General features: G+C 65.9%; 4 protein-coding genes across 9 annotated transcripts; 1 reads left to right on the top strand and 3 right to left on the bottom strand.

Annotated features, from left to right (window-relative positions):
* Positions 1-75: 75 nt before the first annotated feature.
* On the top strand, positions 76-6,406 carry RECQL4 (RecQ like helicase 4). Its single transcript, XM_032848214.1, is given in 22 exon segments — positions 76-183; positions 248-281; positions 382-482; positions 623-766; positions 1,056-1,641; positions 1,644-1,828; positions 1,900-2,026; positions 2,372-2,503; positions 2,588-2,680; positions 2,760-2,896; positions 3,346-3,429; positions 3,507-3,686; positions 3,765-3,944; positions 4,017-4,158; positions 4,236-4,498; positions 4,580-4,856; positions 4,952-5,081; positions 5,163-5,332; positions 5,411-5,591; positions 5,674-5,821; positions 5,970-6,078; positions 6,170-6,406. Coding segments are annotated over 22 exon segments (3,612 nt in total). The 5' UTR covers positions 76-99; the 3' UTR covers positions 6,295-6,406.
* A 95-nt stretch (positions 6,407-6,501) lies between these two features.
* MFSD3 (major facilitator superfamily domain containing 3) lies at positions 6,502-8,636 on the bottom strand. Of its 4 annotated transcripts, none has more exons than XM_032848209.1 (5): positions 7,758-8,636; positions 7,259-7,406; positions 7,046-7,170; positions 6,869-6,978; positions 6,502-6,765 (listed from the first exon to the last, which is right to left on the bottom strand). In XM_032848209.1, exons 1-5 carry the CDS (start codon positions 8,437-8,439, stop codon positions 6,592-6,594), a joined length of 1,239 nt encoding a protein of 412 aa, XP_032704100.1. In that variant the 5' UTR covers positions 8,440-8,636; the 3' UTR covers positions 6,502-6,591. The 4 variants fall into 4 exon arrangements, with proteins under 4 accessions (XP_032704100.1, XP_032704101.1, XP_032704102.1 ...); XM_032848210.1 differs by having other exon boundaries at positions 7,046-7,149; XM_032848211.1 differs by having other exon boundaries at positions 7,259-7,343.
* Positions 8,637-10,273: 1,637 nt separating this feature from the next.
* Positions 10,274-13,833, bottom strand: GPT (glutamic--pyruvic transaminase). Of its 2 annotated transcripts, XM_032848291.1 has the most exons (12): positions 13,527-13,833; positions 12,882-13,027; positions 12,668-12,757; positions 12,484-12,592; positions 12,185-12,318; positions 11,789-12,032; positions 11,569-11,648; positions 11,344-11,480; positions 11,075-11,249; positions 10,836-10,991; positions 10,625-10,737; positions 10,274-10,553 (listed from the first exon to the last, which is right to left on the bottom strand). In XM_032848291.1, exons 2-12 carry the CDS (start codon positions 13,005-13,007, stop codon positions 10,463-10,465), a joined length of 1,455 nt encoding a protein of 484 aa, XP_032704182.1. In that variant the 5' UTR covers positions 13,008-13,027; positions 13,527-13,833; the 3' UTR covers positions 10,274-10,462. The 2 variants fall into 2 exon arrangements, with proteins under 2 accessions (XP_032704182.1, XP_032704181.1); XM_032848290.1 differs by lacking the exon at positions 13,527-13,833 and having other exon boundaries at positions 12,882-13,502.
* A 1,478-nt stretch (positions 13,834-15,311) lies between these two features.
* Positions 15,312-20,716, bottom strand: PPP1R16A (protein phosphatase 1 regulatory subunit 16A). Of its 2 annotated transcripts, none has more exons than XM_032848288.1 (10): positions 19,731-20,716; positions 18,408-18,478; positions 18,175-18,320; positions 17,039-17,142; positions 16,847-16,971; positions 16,641-16,766; positions 16,468-16,543; positions 16,264-16,393; positions 16,005-16,170; positions 15,312-15,745 (listed from the first exon to the last, which is right to left on the bottom strand). In XM_032848288.1, exons 1-10 carry the CDS (start codon positions 19,987-19,989, stop codon positions 15,365-15,367), a joined length of 1,584 nt encoding a protein of 527 aa, XP_032704179.1. In that variant the 5' UTR covers positions 19,990-20,716; the 3' UTR covers positions 15,312-15,364. The 2 variants fall into 2 exon arrangements, with proteins under 2 accessions (XP_032704179.1, XP_032704180.1); XM_032848289.1 differs by having other exon boundaries at positions 15,312-15,742.
* Between the last annotated feature and the right edge of the window lie 5,771 nt (positions 20,717-26,487).

Here is a 26,487-nt window from a genome sequence, read left to right as displayed (position 1 = left end):
GCCCCGCCTCCGACCCTACCGGGCGCCCCCATAGGCCGGCGGCCCGCGTCGCCCTCGAGGCGGGAGATTCGCTGGGCCCGGGGCCGCCCGGCCGGCGCCATGGAGCGGCTGCGGGACGTGCGGGAGCGGCTGCGGGACTGGGAGCGCGCGTTCCGGAGGCGGTGCGGGCGGCGGCCGGGCCAGGTGCGGGCTGCCCGGGGGCGGGGGGCGGAGGGTGCGGCCCCTGGCTGACGCGCTCCCTCCGCAGGAGGACGTGGAGGCGGCGCCGGAGGAGACCCGCGGTGAGCGCGCGGATAGCGCGGCGGGAGGGAGCGCGGCCGGGAGGGCGCGGGCGGGGAGGGAGCCGGGCGGCACCTGGTGACCCTTGACCGCACCCCCCAGCGCTCTACCGAGAGTACCGCGCCCTGAAGGGGGCCCTGGGCGGGGACGGCGGCGTGGGACCTCGCAGCCCCGAGCAGTCGCTTCCCGCCGCGGCGCAGGAGGTACCCAGGGTCGGGCGCCTGTGGCAGAGCCAGGAGTCGCGACCAGGCCTCTGTGGGGGCGCAGAGCCCGGGGGAGGACTGGACCCGGGGAGGGGGCAGGGCTCGGGGGGGGGCGCGGACGCCCACCGTCTCTCCAGCAGGTGCCAGAGCCCAGCTGCTGGGGGCCGCACTTGAATCGGGCTGCGGCCCAGAGTCCACCCGCTCCTCCCCGCGGGACAAGTGCTGTGGGGTCCGTGCCGGACTACGGGAAGAGGCTCAAGGCCAACCTGAAGGCCACTCTGCAGGTGAGAGTCACTGGCCAGGCAGCGCGTCCCTCCTGCATGCGGAGCCAGTCTCCGCCCAGCGCCGGTCCGGCAGAGCCTTTCTCCTAAACCCTTCCAAACGTGTGCACCTGTACCCCCGGGGTCATAGGTGCCCTTCCAGCCTTAATCAGGGTGGGACTCCTGCCTCAGGGCCGACCTCCGGCTTCTCACCTCAACTGGTGCTTCAGGGTGGACATTCTGGCGGCTTTCAGAGTCTGAAGCAGCCCAGACACCTGAGTTCCCGCTTGCTGGTCTGTCCTTCCCCTCTCAGGCTGGGCCAGCCCTGGGCCACATACCCCGACCTCCACGAAGACCCTCGTCCAAGACGCCCTCCCCAGGGCCACCGGGCGCAGGGGCTGCCCCCGTCTCTCCAGAAGAAGTCAGTGAGGTCCCCCTCCAGCCTCGTGGGCCTCGGCTGAGGCCAGGCTGCCTCCAGCAGCTACAGGCATCCCTGAGCCTACGACTGTGCTCTCTAGACCCTGACTGGCTACAGCGGTGTCAAAATGGGGCCCCAGATTTCCTGGGGGCTTCCGAGGCCTGCCAGCCTAACCTGGGTGTAGAGGACTCACAACCTCTGGCTTCAGGTGTCCCGCCTGTCCTTGGTCCGAGCGCTGGCCCTGAGACTCAAGCCCTACAGACAGCCAGAGTCTGTGCAGAGAGCCCCCAACCTGGCAACAGTCAAGACAAGAAGTGGACATGGAATAGGGAACCAGAAGGGAGTCCTGCACAGGCCCAGCAGGACAGCAGTCACGCGGGACCTCTGCCTGAGGAAGCTGGGGCTCCAGAACACGCAGAAGCCTGCCCAGGAGAACCCGTGGGGGCACAGCCCCCCAGTGGCCCCACAGCCCCCAGGTACCACAGCTTCAACCTCCCAGTAGGGTCACCTTGAGACGAGCTAGGGTGGGGCAGGCTTTGGCCATGGCCTGTTCATATCTCCTTTCTAGGCCAGCTGTCCGGAGCGGAGGTAATTACGTGCGGCTCAACATGAAGCAGAAACGCTACGTTCGGGGCCCGGCGCTCCGCGGCAGGCTGCTCCGAAAGCAGGTAAGGTGCTGGCGGCCACTCCCTTCATCCCTACCGCCTTTCACCATGTGACCGTTTTTTGTGGCCCCCAGATGTGGAAGCAGAAGTGGCAGAAGAAGGGGGAGTGTTTTGGAGGTGGTCAGCCCAGAGCCACAGTCAAGAATTCTTGCTTCCAGCGTGGACAGCTAGGCCACTGGTCATCCCAGTGCCCCCAGTCAAGTGAAACTTCTACTCTGGGTGAGGGGTTGCACTAACACTGTTCAGATGACAGTGGTACTCTTGGGGGGGTCGGGGGGCAGGGGAGCACACCTACCTCCAACAGAAGTTAGCAGCTCCTTGTACCTGACACAGAGCCTGCTCTGGGTCCCCAGAAGAGCAGTGAGCATGAATACGACCTGCAGACCCGGCGTGCCGCGGGCGAAGCAGTGCAGAGGACGGGCACTACCGGCTGCCAGCAACCTGGTGAATGAAGGAAGAAGGCGGGCTGTGGCCACTTGTGTTTTTTCCAGGAAGATTCTAGTCTAGCCTAGAGTTCCCATACCACCTTTTCGTGTCTGATCCTAGTGAGTAAGAAAGACACGGAGCCTGCTGGGCCTGAGCTGCTGGGGACTGTGGAGCAGCCTGTGCCCCAGGCACACTGCCAGCACCACCCCGTGCCACCGCTCTACCCACCGGGGCCCTCGGGACAAGTGGCAGGTGAGCAGAAGCTGACCGGCGCAGAGCCTTTACTGGGAGATGGGGGCAACTAGGGGCCCTCCTGACCAACACCTGTGTCCACAGAGACACCGGCTGAAGTGTTCCAGGCCCTAGAGCAGCTGGGGCACCGAGCCTTCCGCCCTGGGCAGGAGCGTGTGATCATGCAGATCCTTTCTGGTGAGCTTGGCTGCTGCGGGGACGGGCCAGGACCTAGGTCTGGCCCCAGGGTGGCACTACTGACCGTTGGTCCCACCAGGCATGTCCACGCTGCTGGTGTCGCCCACTGGTGCCGGCAAGTCCCTGTGCTATCAGCTTCCCGCGCTGCTTTACGCCCGGCGGAGCCCCTGCCTCACACTGGTCGTCTCTCCCCTCCTGTCTCTCATGGATGACCAGGTGCTCCGGCAGGACCCTTGGGCCCCACACAGAAGGCAGGAACTGGTGCCCACAGGTCCGCTGGCCCCTGTGGGCTGCTGCTTGTGAGCTAGGCAGGGCCGTAAGGAGCTCCGCTGTTCTCAGCCTGCCGGCTTGTCCACGGCCCCAGGCCTAGCAGTGGCCCGGGGGCGGCAGGGACCTGGCAGCTGGGCGGACAGGACTCGACCCCCGGGAGCGGCGGCGCTGGGGGGTGGGCGTCCCCGTAGGGCCTGTCTGTTCCTGGCGCTTCTGAGTCAAGGCTCACGGGCAGCCCTGACCCTCAGTGCCGTGCGCTCCGCCACCGGGCTTTCTCTCCGCAGAGAGCCCAAAGCAGAGATGGCAGCCGCCGTCACGCCGAGCAGCTCGGAGAGCCACTGGAGGGAGAACCAAGGAAGGGTGGCTTGTCACTGGTTGTTCTCCTGACCCTGCAGGTGTCTGGCCTGCCCCCGTGCCTGAAGGTGGCCTGCATCCATTCAGGCATGACCAGGAAGCAGCGTGAGTCTGCCCTGAAGAAGGTGAGGGGCCTCGCGTGGCAAGACGGGCAGGGGACCAGACCGGCCCTTCCGTGACACTCCTGACCTTGCACTCTCAGGTTCAGGCGGCGCAGGTGCACGTGCTGATGCTGTCACCCGAGGCGCTGGTTGGGGCTGGGCTGGGGACCTCTGGCTGCCTCCCTCAGCTGCCTCCGGTCGCTTTTGCCTGTGTCGATGAGGCCCACTGCCTTTCGCAGTGGTCCCACAACTTCCGGCCCTGCTACCTGCGTGTCTGCAAGGTGAGCCTGAGTCGGGGTACGAGGGAGCAGGCCAGGGAGGATGGCTTGGGCACCCTTACCGGCTCTGCTCCCACACAGGTGCTGCGGGAACACCTGGGTGTGCGCTGCTTCCTGGGTCTCACGGCCACGGCCACACGCAGCACCTCGAGAGATGTGGCCCAGCATCTAGGTGTGGCCGAGGAGCTTGTCCTCAGTGAGCCGGTCACCATCCCTGCCAACCTGTACCTCTCTGTGTCCATGGACAGAGACCCAGAGCAGGTAGGTGGACACACCTGGGCCCACCAGAGGCACGGCCTCTGACAGCCCCCACTGACCGCTGTCACCCACCAGGCTTTGGTGACATTGCTGCAGAGTGACCGCTTTCGTGCTCTGAGCTCCATCATCATCTACTGCAACAGACGCGAGGACACAGAGCGTGTCGCCGCACTGCTCCGCACCTGCCTGCATGCGTCCCGGGACCTGGGGCCCAGAGGTGAGGTCGGCAGGCTTGTGCCCCACGGACCTGCCCCAGAAACACAGCGCACCCGACCATCTGTGTCTTCCCTGCAGGCCAGGTCCCTGAGGCCATAGCCAAAGCCTACCACGCCGGCATGTGTCACCGGGAGCGGCGGCAGGTGCAGCAGGCCTTCATGGACGGCCGGCTGCGGGTGGTGGTGGCCACGGTGGCCTTCGGGATGGGGCTGGACCGGCCCGACGTGCGGGCTGTGCTGCACCTGGGGCTGCCCGCGAGCTTGGAGACCTACGTGCAGGCTGTGGGCCGGGCTGGGCGTGACGGCCAGCCTGCGCATTGCCACCTCTTCCTGCAACCCCAGGTTCTTGCCTGCCCCCTTGAGCCCCCCGCCCCCCCGCAGCCCCCCCCACCACGCCACACGGTCACGGCTGCCATGCCACAGGGCCAGGACCTGCAGGAGCTGCGGAGACACGTGTACACCGATGCAGCCGACTTTCTCGCCGTGAAGAAACTGGTCCAGTGCGCGTTCCCCCCCTGCACCTGTGCCCAAGCCCAACAGCCTCCAGAGAAGGACGGGGCCGGAAGCCAGAAGACACCTGTGGCCAGGTCCCTGAGGGAGGCCGAGCAGCCCAGCAGCCAGCGTGCAGCCCGGTGCCCAGGCCACCAGCGGGCACTTCCGGTGCAGCCGCTGGTGCAGGCCCTGGACATGCCCGAGGAGGGTGAGGAACTGGGGACGGCGGTGGGCACGTCCCCACACACCTGCATCCCCACGTGCCCATGTCCCTGAGCCCTGCTCTACGTCCCCCACCCCCAGCCATTGAGACCCTGCTGTGCTACCTGGAGCTACACCCACGATGTTGGCTGGAGCTGCTGGCACCCACCTACGCCCGGTGCCACCTGCGCTGCCCTGGGGGTGCCCCCCAGCTCCTGGCCCTGGCCCACAGGTGAGCACACGTCCTGGCCCAGGCTGGGGCCGAAGACACGGAGCCAGGATGGCTAATTACGTGTCCCTCGTCCTGGGACAGGTGTCCCCTCCTGGCTGTATGTTTGGCCCAGCAGCCGCCGGAGAACACAGGTGGGGGAGGCTGTTCTGTAGAGTTTGACGTTGTGAAGCTGGCGGACTCGGCGGGCTGGAAGCTGGCGTCAGCACAGCGGGCTCTCCGTCAGCTGCAGTGGGAGCCCGAGCCCACGACAGGTGCGCCCTCCCCCCGGCCCACTCGGCCCCGGACCTGCTTGCCGCCCACCTGCCCGCATGTGATGAGCTCTCTGGCAGGTGCACGTCGGGACACGGGGGTGCAGGTGGAGTTCCGGGAGCTCGCCTTCTGTCTGCGCAGTCCTGGAGACCTGACAGCCCCCGAGAGGGACCAGATCTGTGACTTCCTGTACGGCCACATACAAGCCCGAGAGCGGGAGGCCCTGGCCAGCCTGCGCCGCACCTTCTGGACCTTTCACAGGTGCAGGAGGGGTGGATGGGCCTGGGGCCACCTCCACCCCGCCCCGCAAGGGGGCAGCTCTGACAGATTCCTCTTGCCCCAGCGTGGCCTTCCCCAGCTGCGGGCCCTGCTTGGAGCAGCCCAGTGAAGAGCGAAGCGCCAGGCTCAAGGCCCTGCTCAGCTGCTACTTCAAGGAAGAGGGTCCCGGGGACACGGAAGACGATCAGGACCCGGAGCCAGGACAGGCAGCGGTGAGAGCTAGCGCCTCCTGGCCTGCAGTGAGCTCAGCCAGCACACGCAGGCGTACACACACGCACACTCTGCCTCCTGGCCTGCACCGCGGTGGGCTGTGTGGAACCTGGCGCCATGGAAGTGGCCTCACGTCCCCGCCCTCCACAGATCCAGGACTGGGAGGACCAGGTTCGCCGGGATGTGCGCCATCTTCTGTCGTCGTGGCCAGAGCAGCAGTTCTCAGGCAGGGCTGTGGCCCGCATCTTCCACGGCATCGGTGAGGGCCTGGGAGGCTGGGCTCTGACACGGGTGGGGGTGGGGCCTGGCCCAGAGTCCTCAGGGCACTGTGCCCCATTGTACCCTGGCAGGAAGCCCCCGCTTCCCAGCACAGGTGTATGGGCGGGACCGGCGCTTCTGGAGGAGACACCTGTGCCTGAGCTTCCCCGCCCTGATGCGCTTGGCCACAGAGGAGATCCTGCGCTGGGGCCACTGACCACCGTGCTATGGGCCGGCCCTGCTCCCCCACCTCAGACGCCTGCACAGCCTGTGGCCTGGCCACAGTGTGGAGGGGCTCAAGTGTGGCTGTGCGTCAGGGGAAAGGGACCTTGGTGACTACCCTGGGGAAAACCCACCATCAGAAGTGCAGGGGCAAGGAGGCCCCAAAATGCAGAATAAAAAATGCTCAAGTCACTCTTAGTAACTCTTTTCTGAGGCCAGCCTTGCCCGTGTCACAGCCCAGCCAGCCAGGCCATGGGCACACCCAGCTTTATTAGGCCGGTGGGCACCCAGCTCAGGCCAGGCTGCCCGGGGCCAGGCTCAAGTACAGCACGGGCATGCCTGAGAGAGCCAGGAAGAAGGCAAAGCAGAGAGGCAGCCCCAGGCTGTCAGCCAGGGCTCCAGCCAGCGTGCCCAGGAACAGCTTCCCCAGCAGCTCCAGCGTGGCCAGGAGGCCATAGTGTGTGGCCTGCGGGGACGAGGAGGGACGGGGCAGGAGGTCAGGTGAGGGGTCACTTGGATCCCAGCCAGCCCTGCAGCCCTCCTGCACGTCCCCGCTGCAGCCCCCTTACCTGCAGGGCCCGGGGCGCCAGCTGGCTGCACCGCATCATCAGGGTGAACGTGGTGGTTGTGACCAGGCCCCCCAGGAGGTGCTGCAGACACAGGCTCAGCAGGGCTGCCCCTGCGAGGGCCAAGGTCAGCGGGCCCCAGGACTCAAGACCCCTCCCCTCCCGCAGCCAGCCCCTCACCTCTCAGGACGGTGCTGGGGCCCAGCCTGACCCCTGGGGTGTCCAGGTGGAAGAGCAGGGTGGTCTGGCAGGCCAGACCCCCGAGACGGAACCGAAGCACTGACCTGAGCAGGGGCAGTGGTTGCCTGAGGTGGGGAGATGGGGGCGCGGGTCAGGGGGGGCGGCACAGGTCGGGTGGGTGCAGGTGAGTGAGCCAGGCTGGGGAGGGCTCACCTGTGCCTGGCCAGCAAGGCCCCGCCCAGGGACGAGCCGACAATGGAGCAGACCACGGCGCCCACCCCGTTCCACAGCCCCAGCTCTGGAGTGGGGATGCCGCGGTCCAGCAGGAAGAGCGGAAACAGACTGCTAGCGCCCTGCTCACCTGTGGGGAGAATGTGCGCCGGGCTCCCGCCTCCCTTCACCCTGGGGCCTTTAGAGGCACGCCCCTAGCTGGGCACTGCCTCCGTTCTGGGCCCCAGGTGCCTGGAGATAGCTGGGGCCGGGCATCAGGCAAGCTTTGGGTCAGCACAAGGCGGCATCAGAGACCCGAGGCGTTGTGGCTGGAGCTCGCGGGAGCCGTGCAGCAAGAGCTGGAGAACCAGGCTGAACTCCAGCCTGCTATGCTAACGCCCCCCCGAAGGTGACCACCAAATGGATTCCAGGGCTCCTGGAGACCCGCCGGAGGTCCCCCAGGCTCCCACCCTGCTGCTGCCTGACTCACGGCCTCACTTACCCAGTTTGTAAGTGAGCACAAAGCCTGCCGTCCACAGAGTACCGGGCATGGCCAGCAGGTCCTGCAGAAGGTGCAGGCTGCGGAGGGGTGGTTCCGATGGCCCAGACGCAGGCAGTTGTTGCAGGGCCGGCGCCGCCCAGACGAGGGCAGCAGCCAACCAATAGGTAGCGGCCAGGAGCAGAAAGAGCAGGGGCCAGGAGAGCGTGGGTACCAGGGCCAACAGGCCCCCTCCTGCCAACACTGCCCCCAGCTTGTAAGCGACCACTTGCACTGTGTTACCGGGCCCCAGCTCGGCTGGCTCCAAGAGCTGGACGGCCAGCGTGTCCAGGGCCACATCCTGCACAGCCGCACCCAGGTTCAGCAACAGCAGCAGCCCCGCCACAGTGACCGGCAGCCCAGCCGGGCCGGCTTCCGCGGGTGGCAGGGCGGCCAGCAGCCCGCACACCAGGCCCAGCGCAGCCGTGCTGAGCATCAGCCAGGCCCTCAGGGAGCCCCGCGTGTCCACCAGGGGGGCCCACACGAGTTTAAACAGCCAGGGCAGGTACAGCACCTTGGCCAGTCCCACGCGCGTCAGGGAAAGGCCTCGCGCCCGCAGCAGCACGGGCAGCAGGCCAGACTGCAGCCCGTAGGGCAGGCCTTGCACCAGGTAGAGGCCGGCCAGCGGCAGCAGCTTCCGCCGCATGGCCAGGAGAGCGGGGCGCCCGGGGTCTAGTGCTGGGGGGCGGGGGCCCGGCCCGGGATCGGGCGGGGACCGGGGCTGGGTTCAAGGCCGGACCAGAACCTGGCGCCGGGGCAGAGCGGTTCCGGAGGGGGTTCTGGGCCGGTCAGGGGTCACACGACCGCATGGCTCGAGCGGGACCGCTCAGCTCACGCTGGGACAGGCGGTCGCCCGCGGGTCCTGAGGCGTGCGTACTACGCAGGCGCGCAACGCGCGGACACTGAGCGCGCGAGCGGGCCAGAGCGCCACCCGCCCTCGGGCGCCCCCAGTGGCCAACATGGGTGCGGCCCGGGAGCCGCGGGCCGGGCGGCCACTCGCCTACCTGGCGTTGAGCCCGCGGCCCACCTTGGCCCCTCCCCCAAGGGTATGATGAGATCCGGCTCCCAGACCCCCTGGACCCACACCCTGAATTCCCACAAGTGCTTCCGTGATGTCTCACCTGCAGCCTGGCTGCTGCAGTGCCCACCGGGTCCTTCCAGCAGTGCCCAAGGGAGGAGTCCGCCTCTTAAGTGCCCATGACCCACTACTGCTTACGCCCTTTCGGGGCCGCGAAAGGTCTCAGCAGGGCCGTTGCAGCCAGCTGCTGCCGGAGACGCCCTCCAGGGTCCGTGACCAGGCCAGGAGAGGCCCACCCAGGCCCTGCCTCCTTGCTGCTGGCTTGGTGGAGGGGAGAGGTACGTCCCCAGAGCAGCCAAACACGGGGGGTCTCGCGTGGTCCCTCCTGCTCACAGTGGCACCCACAGGACTCCCGAGGCCCAGAGGAGGAAGTGAGTACAGCCCGTGGTTAAGAACCACCTCCGGAGCGGACAGAGCTAGAGCCTTCGTTCCGTCTCTGAATCCTTGACCCCCTTAAGCTGACCCAACCCCTAGAGGAACAGCTGGTGAAGCCACCTGGAGTGGGTCTCCTGTCACTTCGACAAGCTTCCTCATCTGTAAAATGAGGACTAGCGTCCCTCCACAAGATGGCAGCAACCCACAACCGTGCCTGTTGTGCACACAGTAAGCGCCATCTCTGCTCCCGGGGCCAGGACATAGGGCTGCACACCCATCCCCAATCTGGGCCCCCCGGGGTGCCTGTGCGTCAGCATTTTACAGCCCTTCCCCCCGGCACCTGCCCTTGGGTGCTGCAGCGTGGGAGCCCCCCTCGCTGCCTCCCAGCCCAAGGGCTGTGTTTGCACTAGGATGTCACATACTCCAAACCCAATACAAACAAAGCAAGACCTATGTGTTCGTTCTCCCCACCCCCACCTTGGCTCCTCCAGCGGCCTCGGGCCGAAGCACCTGCTCATTCAGGAGGGGAACCAAGGCTTCCTCCTTGAGTCCTCACTGGGCCTCCGTTTGCTGCCGCTCACCCAGCCCGCCCGCTCCGTCTTACAGCTCAGGATGCTCTCTGTGCTGCCTGCCAGGGGGCAGGTGGGCGATACAGGAAGGCGCAGCCGGGCTGCCGGGCTGCGTTTTTCTTAGGCTACGTTTTCAGACGTGGCCACCCCTGGGGCTCAGCTCCCGGGTTTCTTCACCCGGCTTCGTGCCCACCCTGCTGCCTTCCTTCACACCTTCACTCCTCCTCACTTTTACGTGACGTTTGCCATGTCTGCCTCAAGACCAGAGGCCACGAAGAGAGCCAGCCCGTGAGGGGCAGCACGTCTGCAGTAAGGGACACCGCCTCCCTCCTCTGGGAGCCCTCCTTGACCACTCCTCCTCAAGGCTGGCAGATGTCCTGCCTGGGGCTGGGTCTCCAAGCCCCACAGAACCCCAGCTCAGACAGGAAGTCAGCAGTGGACAGAGGCAGGGGCGGCTCTACGGGTGTGCACACAGCCGGCCTCCAGGTAGTCAGGCTGCTTCAGCTTTATTAAGGGTCTGCAGAAAGGCAGGGGCCCAGCCCCACAGGTAGCGGGAGCAAGTCCAGAGGGCTCCAGAGACCCCCAGGGAGGGCCCTGGCCATGGTAGTCCAGGGCCGGCCCAGCCTGGCCCCAAACGGGGGCGGGGCTCAGGAGTATTCTCGGGTGAACTTGGCGTGGAACTGGCTCAGCTTCTCCAGCAAAGGTCGCAGCTTCTCCATGGGGGGCAGAATGGTCATCCTGAAAGGGTGAGGGGGGTAAGCGAAGGTGCTGGGGGCGACTGGGCTGAGCCATGCGGGGCTGGGCCTCACCGGAAGTGGTAGGTGCCTTCCTGCTGCCCAAAGCCACTCCCTGGCACCACGCAGATGCCGGTCTCCTCCAGAAGGCGCATGCAGAAGAGCATGTCGGGAGCCAGGCCCAGCTCCTGGGGGCGGATGGACGGGCCGGCGCTCAGACTCGGCGCTGGTTGGCGGGCCCCACCTGCGCCCCCAAGCCCCGGGCCAGCCGCCAGTCGGGCCACACCTGAGCGCGCTGCACGGCGCGCGGGGGCAGCTGCACGCGAGGGAAGGCGTACATGGCGCCCTGCACCGGGTTGCAGCGGACACCAGGGGCCTCGTTGAAAACCTGCTCCGTGAGCTTTGCCTTTGCCGCCAGCTCGGCCAGCACCGCCTGCCTCTCCTGTGGCCGTGAAGGGTGAGCTGGTCAGACCCGGGGCGGCCGGCGTGGCGCGATGGCACCCCCGCCCCGCCCCTCCCGCTCACCGCCTGGAACTGCGCGAAGGAGGGGTCGGAGGGCGCGGGTGGGCTGACCACCATGTGCAGCAGGGCCTGGCCCGGCACCGGCGGGCACAGCCGCACGCTCATCAGCTTCTGCATCTGCTGCTGCACCGCAGGGTCCATGTTCACAACCTCCACGTAGCCGCCGCGGAACCCGCACCTGCAGCCCAGAGCGCAGGTGTCAGGGCGGGGCCGGGAGGGGGCCCAAGCCAGGGTGCCGTCCTCGTGACCCCGCCCACCCAGCCTGCACGCACTCGCCCATGTAGCCCTTGGAGACCGAGTGGAAGGAGGCGAGCTCCTGCCGTGTCGCGTATGGCGGCCCCATCTCCATGAGCACCTTCTTGAACGAGTGGAACTGCGAACCCTCCGCATACACATTGTCCTGGTACACCTGGAGGGGCGGACCAGCTTCACTGGAGAGGAGGGTGCTGTCACCCGGGCCCTGCAACCCCAAGACCCAGGCGAGCCCCTGCCCACACCTCATCAGCCATCAGGAAGAGGCGCTCCTCAAAGGCAAAGCGAATCACCGCCTCGATGCACTCGCGGGCTTGCACTTGTCCTAGGGCGCAGGGGATGCACCATGTCCAGGGTCAGACTGGGGCTCTGCGGGGGGGGGGGGGGACAGACTGACCCCGTGGGGAGGGGCAGTCTGACCCCGTGGGGAGGGGACCAGGGAGGGGTGGGGGTCGGGCAGCGCACCAGTGGGGTTGCCAGGGTTGATAATGCAGAGTGCGCGTGCGCAGCAGTAGCCACGCGCCTGGCACAGGGCGCGCCGCAGCTCGGCCACGTCGAGGGCCCAGGCGCGTTCCTCGTCCAAGTAGTAGTCCACCTGCACAGCATCGAGCTCGGCCAGCGCCGCGGAGTACAGCGGGTACTGCGGGATGGGGATGAGCACGCCTGTGCGGGTGGGACCCTCTCCCGCCACCAGCAACTTCAGCACCGTCTGTTGGCGGGATGGGGAAGCCAGGTTGGTGGGGCCCACAGGGACGGCATCTGCTCCCCGCCCAGCCCCGGAGCACCGTGCCAGGAGGAGAAAGGTCCACCCAAGCCGCAAGAAAAGAGCCACGGCGTCTTCCTGCCCTGGCCCTGGCCTACCACGATGGCGTCGCTGGCCCCGGTGGACAGGAAGATGTTGTTGGGGTCTGCGGGAATGCCTCCGTCGCGCCGCTCGATGTACCGGGCGACGTCCTCCCGGATCAGCTGGATACCCGAGCTGACACTGTAGGCCCCTGGGCCGGAGGGCGGGGCAGGACAGGGAGAAGAGGACCCGAGAGGCTCCTTAGTCATCCTCCAGAGTATCTCCCAGCAGTCGGGTCCACCCCTCCCCTGGGACGGCCTCCCACCAGCTCCCGCTCCTCCCTGGGGCTTTGCCCAGTTTGGGCACTGGCACTTACCCAGGCTGTGTCCCCCACATGCCTGCAAGATGCGCTCAGCCCTCCTCTTGGCGTCCTCAGGGAAGTCGGGGCTGTTCAGGAGATCAGGGTGCACACAGAGGGCCAGGACCTGGGAGCAGCAGACACTGAGCCCAAGCACGTGGGTGGGTTGGGGAGGGGCACCAGGGCAAACACTGAGCCTCACCTGACGCAGGAAGGTGATGGGCTTCTGCCCCATGGCCTGCGCGTCCCCGATGTTGGCGCGGATGACCTCAGTGAAGGGCTTCTTTACCCCCTGGGAGGGAAAGGGCACAGGTGTGAGGATAGGACAGGTCCTCGTCCTGTGTGACTATGGGAATGGGCCTGATGCAGCTGTCCAGGTGCAGCCTGGAGGGCAGTGGTGGGGCCCAGGGCCATACCTGGCGCAGTTCCTGCTCCAGCTCAAGGGCGCGCAGCACAATGGGCCCGCGCACCGCGTACTCCACCCTCCGAACACACGGGTTCATGGTGTCCAGCGTCAGCACCTTCTCCTTCAGCCCGTTCATTGCAACCTGGCTGTGGTCACCTGCCCTCAAGGCCATGACCCTACTCAGACCAGGCAGGAAGGTCAGGACACAGCAGGATTCGGGCGGGGAAAAGGAGGCTGGGTCCAGACTCGATGGGCCGGGGCTGGGAAGAGGGAGCCCGGGTAGAGGGGCTCAAAGTGAAGGGCACCCTCTTCGCGGCGGCCTGCTGGCCCCACTGAAAGGGACAGAAAAGGCTGAAGAAGAAGTCGGGGCCGCTGGGCCCCGCCCCACCCGTCTGGGCACAGTTCTGCCCCAGGGAGCCATAGGGAGTGCATGAGGAGGCAGGCGGGGCTTGGGGCGAGGCCCAGTGCCCGCCCAGTGTCCCCATGACAGGGGAGCAGGAGACCTACATGGGGGGTAGGGACAGACAGAAGGTTCAAGAAGCTCTGTGAGACTGGGCCTGGGGGAGGGGAGGTGTGCTAAGTGCCCAGATGGGTTGGCAGAGCTGGGCAGAGCTAAACCCCCAGGGGAAATGGAGCTGGGACCCTGGAGATTTACCCCAGCAGGGCTCTGCCAAGTCCTAGCCCTCTCAGGACCCCCATCTTTGCTTGGGCCAGCAGGCCTGTCTCCCAGGTAACTGAGTCGGGCCTCTATAGAATCCTGGCGTTACTGGGGGAGGGGAACGGAAGCTCAGATGCGGGCTTCCATCCGGCTGGCCCCTCCTGGGCTGGCAACCATGGCCCGCAGGCTCCACGAGCCCTGGGGTTGGACCTTGGTCCCAGATCAGCAGTAGGTGGAGGCCAGAGTCTCTGGGTTGGGATGTTGGGCGACAGGGTAGGGCGGCTCTGGGCCCTCGGACACTGGGCTCCTCCGGGCTGCCGTTGTGCCCTTTCAGCATGCCCCAACCCGGAGCTGCCCTTGGGCCACACCACAGGCAGGGGGACCTAAGCTCCCCCTCCCTGTTGCTCCTGATTGGCAGAGATAGTGGGAAGCAAGCTGTGATAGGACATCAGGGCCCCACCTCCCCTGGCCCTGAAGGGCGTGGACAGGCCATGCCCAGGGGTGGCTACCCCAGCTGCAGACACCTGATTCGGAGCGAAGGTCAAGGAGCCAGCCCTCTGAGAGAGGCTGTGGGCAGCTGGCCAAGCCTGACACCAGCCTGGGCTCCTCTGCCCTTGCTGGCCAGCAAGGAAAGAGCAGGAGCCCCAGGCAGCCAGCCTCGGTCTCCCCTCGCACCTCTCAGCTCTGGGCCATCTTGCGCCCCCTACCCCTACCCCCTGGGCCCTCAGAGCAGAGCACAGGCTAACAGGACCCCAGCCCCGGGCAGAGGCGGCCCCGCCCAGCGCTGGCAGCTGACTGCAGTGGACACTGGAAGCTGCGCTGCCCCCCCCCCACACCCAGTTTAACCTGCAGCCTAGGCCCCGGCTCCCCAGCTCTGCTGAGGACACCCCTCCAAGCAGTGATGCTCCGGGAAGGATGGGCCCTGCACACATGGGGCTGACCCGTCCCATGAGCGAGGAGAAGGTGACCCGGCACTGGCGGCCATGCAGGGCTGCCCACCACTGACACGCAAGCTAACAGCACCCTCGGCCCTCCCATCTGAGGCCCCTAAGGGGCCCCTGTCACCCTGACACATTGTGCCCAGCCAGCTCAGGATCTGGGCGGCCAACCTCTGGTCCCCTTTGCCAGCCCAGGCGGAGCCTGGCAGCCAGGCCCCAGGATCAGGGCTACGTGCCAGGAGTGGGGGGACTCATCCCCCAGGGAGGTTTCTGACTCCAGCCTTCATACGGATTCTCCCCTCTGGCTTGAAAGTCTTGTGGGAAGGCCCCTCCCCTTCCACGCCAGGCTCCCTGCTCCTCTGCCATGGATACCCCCAGCCCTGAGCCCCAAGGAATGTCCTTCCGCAGCTCCCCGCTCCTCTCAGGAAAGGAAAGAGTTACAGAGGAGTCTCCAAGAGGCTGGGAGGCAGGGAGGCAGGGCACAGTCCAGGCCAGGCTTCCCGCCCAGCGGCCGTGAGCCTCACCCCTGCGCAGGGCCAGGCAGCCCCAAGCAAGCCCCTACAGGCCCCACACAGGGACCGGCACACCCAGCAGCAGCACCTCAGCTCCCCACCCTCAGGACAGCGGCCCCGCTGACACACACGACAAGGCAGGTGGCAGAACAGCCCTTTATCAAGAGGCACACGATGGAACTAGGTCTCTGCAGCCGGACGGCCCCCAGGAGGGCCTCTGCCAGAGGCTCATCCCTGAGCGAGGACGCTGGCATCCCCGGGAGGGGAGCTGAGGGAGGTCCCGCGCCTGCGCTCTCCCAGCAGCGGCAGCAGCAGCAGGCGTACACCGGGGTCCCCAGAGCAGGGGCCCCATGGCAGCCTCCGGGGGACTCCGGGTGCCAGCCGCTCACATGAGCAGGCAGCAGGGCCTCCTCTCCGCGGGGGCCTCCTCCGAGGGCGCGGTGAGCTTCAGCAGGGGCGGGTCTCCACCGGCCCTGGGGCTGTGCTCCGGCTGGGGGCTCGCAGCGGCGGCGGCCGGCGGGCTGGGCTCAGGCCCCTCGGGCCCCTCGGGCGGGGGACGCTGCAGCTTAGCAGCGGTTCGCTGGCGCTTCAGCTCCGCGAGCGTGTGCTGGGCCTTGACCCGGCCCAGGGCATCGGGGACACAGCTGTCCAGGGGGCTCAGCTGGTAGGAGACGCTCCGGTCCAGCCGCTTGGAATACAGGTGCCGCCCCGGGGTGCCTCCGACTCGGCCGTTGTGCGGCCTGGCCGACTCGGGATCGTCCTCCTGCTGGGGGAGCGCGGGCCTCAGGGGCCTTCTCCGGCCTCCCTGGGCCTCGGGCTCCAGGCTGCATGGCCACCCGGGGCAGCAGCCACGCCCGTGCAGCACCGGCCCGCTGTGTGGGCACAGGGTCACTGGTCCCACGACCCCTCGTGCGGGTGTGGTGGGAGACGTGTGCGCCGACATCAGCTCACATGCCTGCTCCGCACACGGAGGGGAGCGCCCGGGCCTGCAGCTACCGGTCCGCAGGCTGACACCCTGGGCTCACCTCGCTAGGCCGGGAGCGCAGCTCCGCGTCCGTCCGGCCATCCTCGTCCTCCTCGGGCGGCTCCGGGCTGGTGGGCGGTGGCTGTTGCCACACAATGGCCTCCTGGGCATGCTCCCTGCGGTACAGGCTGGTCCTCTGGGTCAGGCTCACCCTCCTCACCACCTTCCTGGGGGACGGCAAGGGCAGGGTGGGGGGAGGCTGCCAGCAGGGGGGCGAACGCTGGGCGGGGGCAGGAGGGGGCCCGGGGCGGGGCGCTCACCCCCGGCTGCCCGCGCTGGAGGTGCGGCGCCGCAGCAGAGAGTGCTGGCGGCCCTGGGCGCGCAGCAGTGCGTCCTGCTTGTGCTTCAGCTCCAGCAGCCTGGTCCGCACCGCCTCGTCCCCGCACACGTCTAGGAGAGGCGGGTGGAGGGTCACCGGGGCCCTCCCACGCAGCCCTCCCACTGGCAGAGGCGGCCCGGCTTACCAAGAGGCGTCTCGTCCGTCAGAGACTTCCCATTCAGATCGGCCCCGTGCGCCACCAGCAGCTCCACCAGGTGCACCTGAGGGCCCGCGAGCCGGGGCTGCTGAAGGGCCCCGAGCCAGGAGCCGGGACCCCACGAGTCCCTGCGGCCGAGCCGGCCACCCTGCCGCACTCACCTGGCCCCAGTAGGCTGCGGCGTGCAGCGGCTCCCAGCCGTCCTGGTCCTTGGCGCTCAGACTGGCCCGGTGCTCCAGCAGCAGGACGGCCGCCTCGCCGAACCCGTTGGCGGCCGCAATATGGAGCTACAGGCAAAGAGCTGGGCCCTGAGTCCCTGCCAAGCCCCTACGGTAGCCGCCGCCCCCCAGCCTCACCTCAGGCTCACCAGCGTGGCCCCGTGGTCCTGGGGGTCATCGAGGTCCGCCCCCGCCTGCAGCAGGCAGCGGATGTCCTCCAGCATGCACAGCTCGGGCAGGGCCCGGGCCCCCTCGATGCTGTCCTGGGTGATGCCTAAAGGGCAGCAAGCTCAGCACCGGCCCTCTGGGCATCCCGGGTGAACAAGGGGGGTCACACTTACCACGGCTGGCCATGGCCGTCTCAAGGCAGTCCAGCGTCCGCGCGTCCTCACAGAGGTCGTAAGGCATGTTCCCGTCGGTGTTGACGGCCAGGAGGTCAGCACCCCTGTGGGAGGAATGGACAGAGGCTTTGGCCACAAAGCCCTTCCCCCATGGAGGCCTCTAGGCCACCCTGTGCAGAGGTCTTCAGCCTGTGGACAGTGCGGGTCAAAGACGGATACGGCCCTGGATCCGGCCCTCAAGCCAGGCGGGCTGTCCCCCAGCCTCCACCTGCCTCTGAGCACCAGGTTCCACACCCACGTGGCCCTGTGAGCCCACACGGGGGCCTACCAGCCGAGAGCGGGTACCAGGCCCCTCGGAGCCTCAGGGAGCAAAAAGGAGAGGGAGGAGGAGAGCCTGGATGCCAGAGAGGGCCGTAGGGAACAAGGCTCAAGCAGAGGCAAGGCCCAGGGGAGGACGGGGAGCTGAGGGAGCCCAGAACACGAAGGTGGTGCTCCCCGGGCACGAGAGCCGTGAACACCCACCCACTGTCAGCACCCAGACTGCTCCAAGGACAGCCTGAGCCCCTGACCACCCATTCTGCTGTAGCAGTCAGAGTTGAGGGGCTGGGGCAGTGGGGGGAGCTCCCAGACCCTGGAAAGCCGACCACCCCTCCCGTCCCCCACAGCTCACGTGCAAAGAGGTCCAGCCCTGCCCCAGCCTCCTTGTCAAAGGCCCCATCTATGTCTAGGTGCCCCCTCCGTCTTCGCCAGGGCTCCCCTCATCACTCGGTCCACAAGGGCCTATCTCTGTGCAGACCCCAGTGAGACCAGAGCTAGAGGTCTGAGGCCCACCCTCAAGAGTTCCCAAACTCCTAAGGGGGCTTGGCAGGAGGGAGCCTCCAGGAGAACCACCACAATTCCCCGAGCACATGCTTGTTCCCCTGGGGGCACAGTGTCTGCAGCCTCCGTCCAGGCCCTGATCTCCAGGCCGGGGTGAAGTCAGGGCGGGCAAAGGGGAAACACAAGCCAAGGGCCAAGCTTCCTCCCCGGACACAGCGGCGCTGCATCCCAGGATGAACCGCCTGTGTGAGGAAGGCCCAAGTCCCGTCCCCTCTCCGATAGAGACGCCCTCCCCCGAGGTAGCAACGGGGCCCTACCGGCTGATGAGTAGCTCCACCAGTTGCAGGTGGCCGCAGGTGGCCGCGGCGTGCAGGGGAGTCCAGCTCTCGCTGTCGCGGGCATTGACCTTGGCCCCAGCCTCCAGGAGCTGCTGCACCATCTCTCGGAAGTCATCAATGCAGCTCTACGAGCCACAACGCCTGAGTGCCAGCGCCCAGGCCAGCGCCCCCTTCTCTCCCCACTACGCCCCCCACACCCCCGCATGGCTGACCTGGTGCAGGGCCGTCAGGCCATCCTCATTGGCCAGGTCAGGGCTGACCCCACTCTCAAGGAGCTGGCGGACTGTGAGAAGGGGTAGGGAGTGTGGTTAGGGCACAAAGCCACAGGGCAGCACTGCTCTAGTCCAAGGGCAGGGTACCCAAGGAGGACAGCAGTGCAGGGCCCAGAGGGGCCCCTGAGCCCAGGCTGAGGTCTCAAGAGCCAGGGTACTGGGCCTCTGTCTGCCCCCAGTGTGCCCACCCCCCGCCCCTGCCTGCAGCGCCAAGCAGGAGCCAGCCCTCCCAATGACGGCTCCCCGCGCGCCGACCCTCAGGCTCCTGCATGCCGGCGGTCCCCACGGGGCGCCGGTCCAACCCACTCTGGCTGGGGTTCTGGCTCCCTCCTCCAACAATACCCTCACTGGGGCCCCTGCTCCCCCGAGTTTCTCCCACTAGTTGAGTGCCCCAACCCTACACACTGCAGCCCCGAGCAGGCTCCCTGCCCAGCTACAGCCTGCAGTGTGGGCCCGAGGCGTCCAGTGCCCTCCACGGTCTCCCCTCAGCAGAGCTAGCTCCTGTCCTCATGGTTCAGTGGGCCCAGGCTGTCGCCAAGGTCACCTCCTTAACGGCCTGGGCCCCTCAGACTGTGCTCCACAGGCACTAGGAGGACTCAGCCTCCTTCCCACAGTTCCATGGCCTGTACCACACCCACCACGCCGCCCTCTACTTCCCCTGCCTCAAGGCACCGCCCTCCCCTCCTTGCCCTCTGCACCCCAGCCTCTGCCCCTGGAGGAAGGCAGGAAGAACCCTCCAGAGCCTCTCCGGAGAACAGAGGGGCTGTGAGCACACAGGGTACAGGGGAGGAATGAGGAGGCTGCTAAAGGTTCAGGCCTGTGGTCTAGCCAGGATGGTCCTAAAGGGGAGGAAGAAGTCAAAGACGGAGCCAGAGCAGATGCCAAGGGGGCTGGCCTGTGGGGGACCCCTGCCCCCTTGTTCTAACCTGCTGAGGTGAGCGCTTCCGTCCTCCTAGACAGAGGAGGAGACGGAGGACCCAAGCAGGCAGTGGCCAGGACACTCCTGATCGTCACCCAGCACCCTGGCAAGAGGTGGCGAAGACCATGGGCCACTCCCAGCTCCCCTGAGCGAAGCCCTGGGCTCTTGTCCGGGTGCCCCTGCCCAACCCCCCATCAGCTTACCCCCGCAGCAGCACCCATGTGCACAGCCCACCACGGGCTGGCCACAGGGGGCCCGCCACGGGGGGCGTGCTGCTGAGGACGTTGGCCAGCCCCCGGGGCCTCCAAGGAGGGCACTGCGCCCTGGGGCTCGGCCACGCTCACCTTCCTCCAGGTCATTGCGGGCAGCAGCCTCCAGAAGGGTGACACTGGGAGGGAAGAGGACCCGCTTCTGTGGCCTATCCCCAGCTGCCTCCTTCCGCGGCTGCTCCCGATGGCCCTTCTTGCCCTGGGCCTCCTTCTCCGCCTGGGCCCACGCCTTCACCTGCTGCACCCGGCGCTTCTGGGCTTGCTTCAGCCGCTCCTGCGTGTTCATCCTGCCCACCACGGGCATCTCTGCCAGCAGCTCCAGGTGCTCGGCCATGGCGGGGGCGACCTGCCGTGGAGGCAGCTCGGGGCACCAGATTGGGGAGCACCGGGGCCAGACTGGGCCTGAGGAGTGGGGCGGTGGGCCGGACCGGCACCCTTGGGGGCATCCCCTCCCTAAGGCTTGGCGGCGCCCTCTGCCCCGGCAAGGCTGGGTCACAAGGCCCCACGCCGTGACCAGGCCCAGGCGGTCCTGAGGGACACGGACCCCAGGCAGAAAGGGCAGTGTGGGAGGTGCCCGAGGGTGACACCTCGGCTGCTCAGCAGGCAGGGCCTCACCTCGCTTTTGGGGTCAGGGTGCACAGCCTGTGGGAAGCAGCCCAGGACCTGGGCAGCCTCAGTCCAGGGTCTGAAGCTAATTACCCAGATAACAAAGTCGCTGTGTCCTGCCACTCCGATGAGGGCAAAGGGAAGGCAGGGCAACGGGCAGAGGTCGTGGGAGTGCTCAGGAGTTCGAGAAGCCCCCTCCCCTTCCGGGCCTCAGGATGCTGGGTGGGGCCTGGGGACAGCCATTGCCCGGCCTTCCCTCCGTGCTCCTATCTGTCTTCCAGAGTCAGGACATGAGGGCTAACAGGGAGCTGTGGCCAGAGGGCCAGACCCACAGCCACAGAGAGGTCAGGGCGGGCTGTTCCCTCTGAGTCCTGAGGTCTCGGCCCCTAGCACCCAGGAGTGAGTCTGTCAAAGCAGCCAGGGTACCAAAGGCCCGGCAGGCCGGGCGGCTGCGTCCCCTGGGTGACTCCTTCCGAAGAGCAGTAGATCCGGCTGCAAGGTGCTGGCGGCCTCCACTCGCCTGGGGGGTAGAACACAGAGCCCATCACAGCCACTGCAGGCAGCGCAGGCCAGCAGGTGAGAGGGCCAGCCCCAACAGACCCATCTCTACCCCACAGCCAGCGCGGCTGGACCAGAATCCTGGCGGGGGCACTTGCCACCTGACATCACCACCCCCGGGGGTCCCAGAAAGGGCAGCCCAACTCAGAGCAGGGAGCAAGGAGGGCTGGCCGGGCCGCGGGACTTCCCCATGAGGCTGCCTTTCCACTGCCCAGGTATTGGCCTCTGGGAGCTGTTTTCCGGAAGCTTCTCAAGGCCCTGGCTCCCTCTGCATTGCTGACCTGTGGGCCCCCAGGGTGGACTGCACAAGGTCACCTTCTCCTTGACCACCCCTCCTCAATTGCCTGAGGGCTATAGAACCTCACACACCCTGCAGGACCCCCCCCCCCCTGACCACACCCAGTGCCCTCCCTGCCACCCCCAGGGAGCAGGCAGCCACACACACACACACACACACACACACACACACACACACACACACGTGTGACCTTCACCTCTTTGGCCTTCAGGGAAGAGGACCTGAACAGACCACCGCGAGAGACCATAAGCGAGAAGCAAGGCACTCGGTCTCCAGCCCTGGCAAGGGGTGGGGATCCCAGGCCAAGCCTCCCGGACAGAGTGGGCTCCCAGGGTCGTAGGGACCGGTTTCCCTTCTGGAAGCCGGGCATCAGAACCAAAGCCGCCATCCGACCGGGTTAGCACCGGCCAGATCTAAAAGGTGTCATCCACCCTGCCGCTTTACAGGCCAACAGAGGGACAGATGTGCACCCTCCAGAAAACAGCCAAGCAGCTATCTGAGCTGATTCCGTGTCTTTGGGTTACTCATCTTGAAGGCCATCCGTGAAAATAATCCCGAAGCAGGAAGAAGGATCAGCCTCAGCATCCCCTCCCCCAGTCTAGCCACAATGCGAAGAGCCCTGGCTGGCCCACAGTGGACACTCTGGTCTCCTGGTTTGGGCAGTGGCAGCTTACTCAGGCCCTCAGCCCCTGACTCTGGGGGGCCCACCCTCCTGAAGCCCCGGGTCTGCTCTGGGCCCCTTCAGCAGTGCTCCTTGCTGCAAGATGCCACAGGGAAGTCTCCCTGTAACTCTGGGCAGGTCCCGGGGCTGCTGACTACCTTCTCTGAGCCCAAGGTGACCCTAAGGAGGCCCTGAGAGTGCCCAGGAAACGCTGCAGTGGGCACCCGCCCCCAGGACAGCCTCCATTGAAGGATGGCCCCTCCAGGCTCAGCCCTACGCCTTCTGGGCCCCGGACCCCTGGACCCTGCCTGACACCCCTCCCCAGGCCTCACTCAGTGGCCTTCTCCTGCCACAGTCCAGGAACAGCCCACCAGAAGTGAAAGACTTGACCCTCAACTGAGTCACCAAGGCCAAGATGGCTCGGTGGTGTCCACGGAATGGCCAGTGCGCCACACCCAGGCCGCAGGGGTAGGGGGGCTGGTAAGCAGGGCCTCTCCCACCTCATTCACAAACCCTCCCCAAGTCTCACTGGAATGTCAAACAGATGATCTGGGCAATTTTTTCCAGGTCTCAGCTCTGTGCCCAAGAAAGCTGCACAAGAGTGTGGGAGCTCAATGGGAGGTGCTTCCCGGAAGGACAGTGGCCACCACCCTTGAGCCTCTCAGAGCCCACACCCCTAGATCATCCCCAAAGACTGCTGAGAACGCTGCCAGGGCCCCTGGCTTCTGGGACGGGAGACCCAGTCCCCAGACCCTACCAGGCAGGAAGCCATCCGGGATGGGCTGAGGTCCCCGCAGCCCTGCAACACCCACAGCCCCAGCCTCCCAGCAGGTCCCAGTCCTGATCCCCATTTGCTCCACAGGATGCCACACCTAATCCAAAGTCCCCTGCCAACCACCCCACCACTTGCCCCCTGGTGCGGGACACAGAATCTGTGTGAGGATTAGCGAGGGTGTGACGGTGTGACGGGAACTGGAACTCGGAGCCGGACTGGAGCGGGTAAGGGCCGCTTTCCTCACTCACGCCCCGGTTCAGAGAGAGGAAGACGTCATGGATGGGGGCTGGGGCAGTCGCACTGCGTCAGGCCCGAGCCGGTCACCCGCCTTCCCTCTGGTTGTGGGGTCTTCCCACCTCGCAGATGTGAAGCTGTGTGTGGTTTTTTGGAGTAGATTCCTGTAACTTGCAATCAAAAGAGTTGGTTTTATTTGCCGCATTATCCCCACTACTGCCCCTCTCCAGAGGGTGCTGGGATGGCCCCCAGGGAAACTGGTGCAGACCGTCCTGGTAAGGTGGGCGTCCCACAGACTGGTTTGTCTGTCCGTGCCAGCAGAGGGTGGCGAGGGCTCACACACAGCCCAGCCCCCATTCCAGGGCCGACCCCTGGCCCGTAACCCACGTGCTCACTTGCCCCCACCACAGACGGGCTCGCCTTGGAAGACTCCTATCCCCCAGTGTCCCTGAGGCCCACGGCACACGTGCCTCACGACAGCTTCCCGAGCAGGCGGAGGCTGGGAGCTGGACGCCAGACACAAGGGCACGCTCTGTCCCCACCTGTCTGCCGCTAGACGACAAGCCTGTGGAGGGCACACTCCCTGTCCATCTCCTTAACCACGTTCTGGCACCTGCAGGAGAAGCCCTCCGTCCACGTCTACGAGGGGCTGGGGGACTGGGCCTGGCACAGCTCCGTGCAGCTACGGAGTGACAAGCTCCAGGCCAAGGTGCCCCACGGGCCGCACCACCCAGTCGGGGGAGGACCAGATGCTGTGCAGAAGTGGCTCACCCACCGCAGGGCTCAGGGCCAGGGCTGGGGGGACTGAGGACAGGCCCCTGCCCCGGAGGAGAAGGAAGCAGGCACAAGCGCTGCGAGTCCACAGCCTGGCCTCCCAGGGGGTGCTCGGAGAGCGGGGACGGGGCATCGGGGGAGGGGGAGCAGCGGGCCTGGGTTGCTGCCACGGGCACCTCCCAACTGTGGCACCGACGCGGCACAGAGAGGCCGTCCCTGGGGCACACGCACTGGCAGGCTCCCAGCGCTACCATCGGGCCCTGCTCCACCTCCGCAACGACCTCCGAGTCTGTCACATGGCCCCCTGCGGTGAGACCCGAGGGCTGAGGGAGCGCCTCCTGTGCCCGCGGGGAGTGGCTGCACACAAACAGCTCACGCGGGGGCACCCAGGAGGCTCAGGCGCTCCAGCCTCCGACTCTGGATCTCCGCTGGGTACGGTCTCGGGGTCTCAGGGTCGTGGGCTGGAGCCAGGCTCGGGGTTCTCCTTCCCCCTCTGCCCCTCCTCCCACGAGCACACACGCCCTTCTCTCTGATAAATAAATCTTTATTTTTTAAGAGATTTTATTTATTTATTTGAGAGAGAGAGAGCATGAGTGGGGGGAGGGGCAGAGGGAGAAGCAGGCCCCCCGCTGAGCAGGGAGCCCCACGCGGGTCTCCATCCTAGGGCCCCGGGACTCTGACCTCGGCTGAAGGTCTAGTAAGTCAGGTCACACTAGCTCTTCCCGATGTCTGCACTGAAGGGCAAAACAAATCAAAACAAAACCAGAAAATAACCGGCCAGCTGGGCGACACACGTGCAAGAAGCATGACAGAGCAGTGCTCAGGCCAGTCACGATGGGCCCGCGAGACAGCCCACAGGACAAAGGTCCCACGGAAAATACCCAGTTAGATATTTGAGTCCCTGACAATTGGCAGCAGGACACAAGTTTGGACAGCACATGTGGCTGGACCAGAGAGGCCAAGGGTCCCAGCCTCAAGGACACACCTGGGCATCCAGGGAAACAGAAAAGGCCTTGGACCAAATACAGCGTCAGGACACTGCCTCACGGGTGTGCCTCCCTGAGCACAGCCGACCCTTCCCGATTGGAGACCGAGCCCTCCTGTGTCCGGAAAAGAGGACGAGGAGGAGGCCTCCGGGGGAGAAGAGGCACACAGTGGGGGCTCCACCCCCTGAGAACCTGGCTGAGCTGGGAGGGAGGGAAGAGAAGGCTTGACCAGAGAAACAGCCTCAAGGAGGGGGCTTTGACCCTGCTCTCAATCCCCCAATTCTGAAACCACCTCAGCCCCCTGGCCTGGAAGGGGGGCACCCACCAGCCCTGCTCCTCACTGTGGCCTGCGGCCCCTTCCCCACTCCTCCCTCCAGGAGTCCCAGCCGACGCGAGCCATCCGCTGTGTCAACCGCCGTGCCAACCGCCCACACCAGCCCTTGCTGTGGGCACCGCCCCGTCGCTGAGCCAGGGATGAATTCCTGGTGGTCTCAACTTCTCCTGACCGCCCTTCAACTCCTGCCCCTCAGTCCTGACCTCCTCTTCCTGCCAGCGACCTCGTTCTCTGCCCGTTATGCCCCGACCCTGTCACCATCAATAACTGTCTCCCCTCACCTCCGCTCTGCCATTTCAACTCGACACCCCCTTCTCAGCCCATCGCCTAGCCCCCAGCTCAGTCCTGCAGACGCTGACCGCGGCACCCCTCAAGCCCTCGCTTTCAGCTTCAGTCTGTGCTCTCTCCTCCTGTGCTCCTATGCACACGTGGGAGCCCCCAGCATGACTGCTCCAAGCAGGCTCAAGACCGCGCGTCCGACAAGTACGGGGCCCACTCTGTAGAGGCCGCTTTCAGGCAACCAACTTGAGCCATGGAAACTGGAGGACGGGGAGTGCCCACAGTCACCCCCAGTCCCCCGGCTGAATACAAACAGGCCTATCAGGTGACCCACAGCACAACAGCCATAAGCCCTAGCTGACCAATGGGCCACTTACACCTGCACACAGGAACCAAAAAAGGAAAATTTCCCACATTCCCACACCGCCTCACCTCCCCCATTAGCTGCAGCCCGCCCCCACCTCCTAGCGGCCAGTCTCTCCCTCCCTGCCCCGCACGCTGTCCTGCCTGCTGCCCCCTTGCAGTGTGTCCGGTAAACTCTCCTTTGTTCTGCCTCCACCTGATTGGGTCACTCCACAATGGCACTAATTCTTTAAGAAATCTTACAGCTTCTTTGCCTCTTCTCCCTCATTTTCAGGCTCAGCAGCTCCCATGCTTCATGAGCAGACAGAAGCCATCAGACAGGATATCCACCTACTAGAACAATCCACCTGCTTCTATCTCCCCCCTACAGTGTTTCGTCCCACTGCAAGGACCTGGACCCATGTCCCCAGGATGCCTCCAGGACCCCTGTCTCCCAGCATCAGCTGTCTCCTGCCTCTGGGTACTTCCCATCAGCACAATGATCATCCCAACCTAATCGGAAACACAACACACACACGCACGGTGCTGGAGGAGACAGGACATTCGCCGGCACTGCTTCTACTCGTGCTTGGGCTCAGGTTCTACCCAATTCAACGGGGCAAGAAAAAGAACTGAGCGGATTAAGGACAGGAAGGGCATAAAAAACACTATTTACAAATGACACTGTGTATGATAAAAACCTGATGATCCTAGAGAAAAACTATTAGGGTTAATTAAAACAAAGCAATATTGGAAACTACAAGGTCAGTGTAAATAATACTGTCTCCACAAGCCCTAGCAACAACTGGACAATGAAACATTACGATGCTGTTCATGATAACACAACAGTATCCCAAATCATTAACGTCTAAGAATAAGTCTCACAAAAGAGGCGCAAGACCTATACACAGAAAACCGCAAAAGCTTTTCCAAGAGCATGAGGGAAGAACTGGCAAGTAACGGCGCACGGCGCTCAGGGTCACGA

The sequence above is a fragment of the Lontra canadensis genome, unplaced genomic scaffold (genome assembly GCF_010015895.1).
Source record: "Lontra canadensis isolate GAN:19392208 unplaced genomic scaffold, GSC_riverotter_1.0 scaffold201, whole genome shotgun sequence".
Taxonomy (NCBI): Eukaryota; Metazoa; Chordata; class Mammalia; order Carnivora; family Mustelidae; genus Lontra; species Lontra canadensis.
The sequence above is the reverse complement of the archived record's forward strand: the minus strand, read 5'-3'. Positions and strand labels throughout refer to the sequence as shown.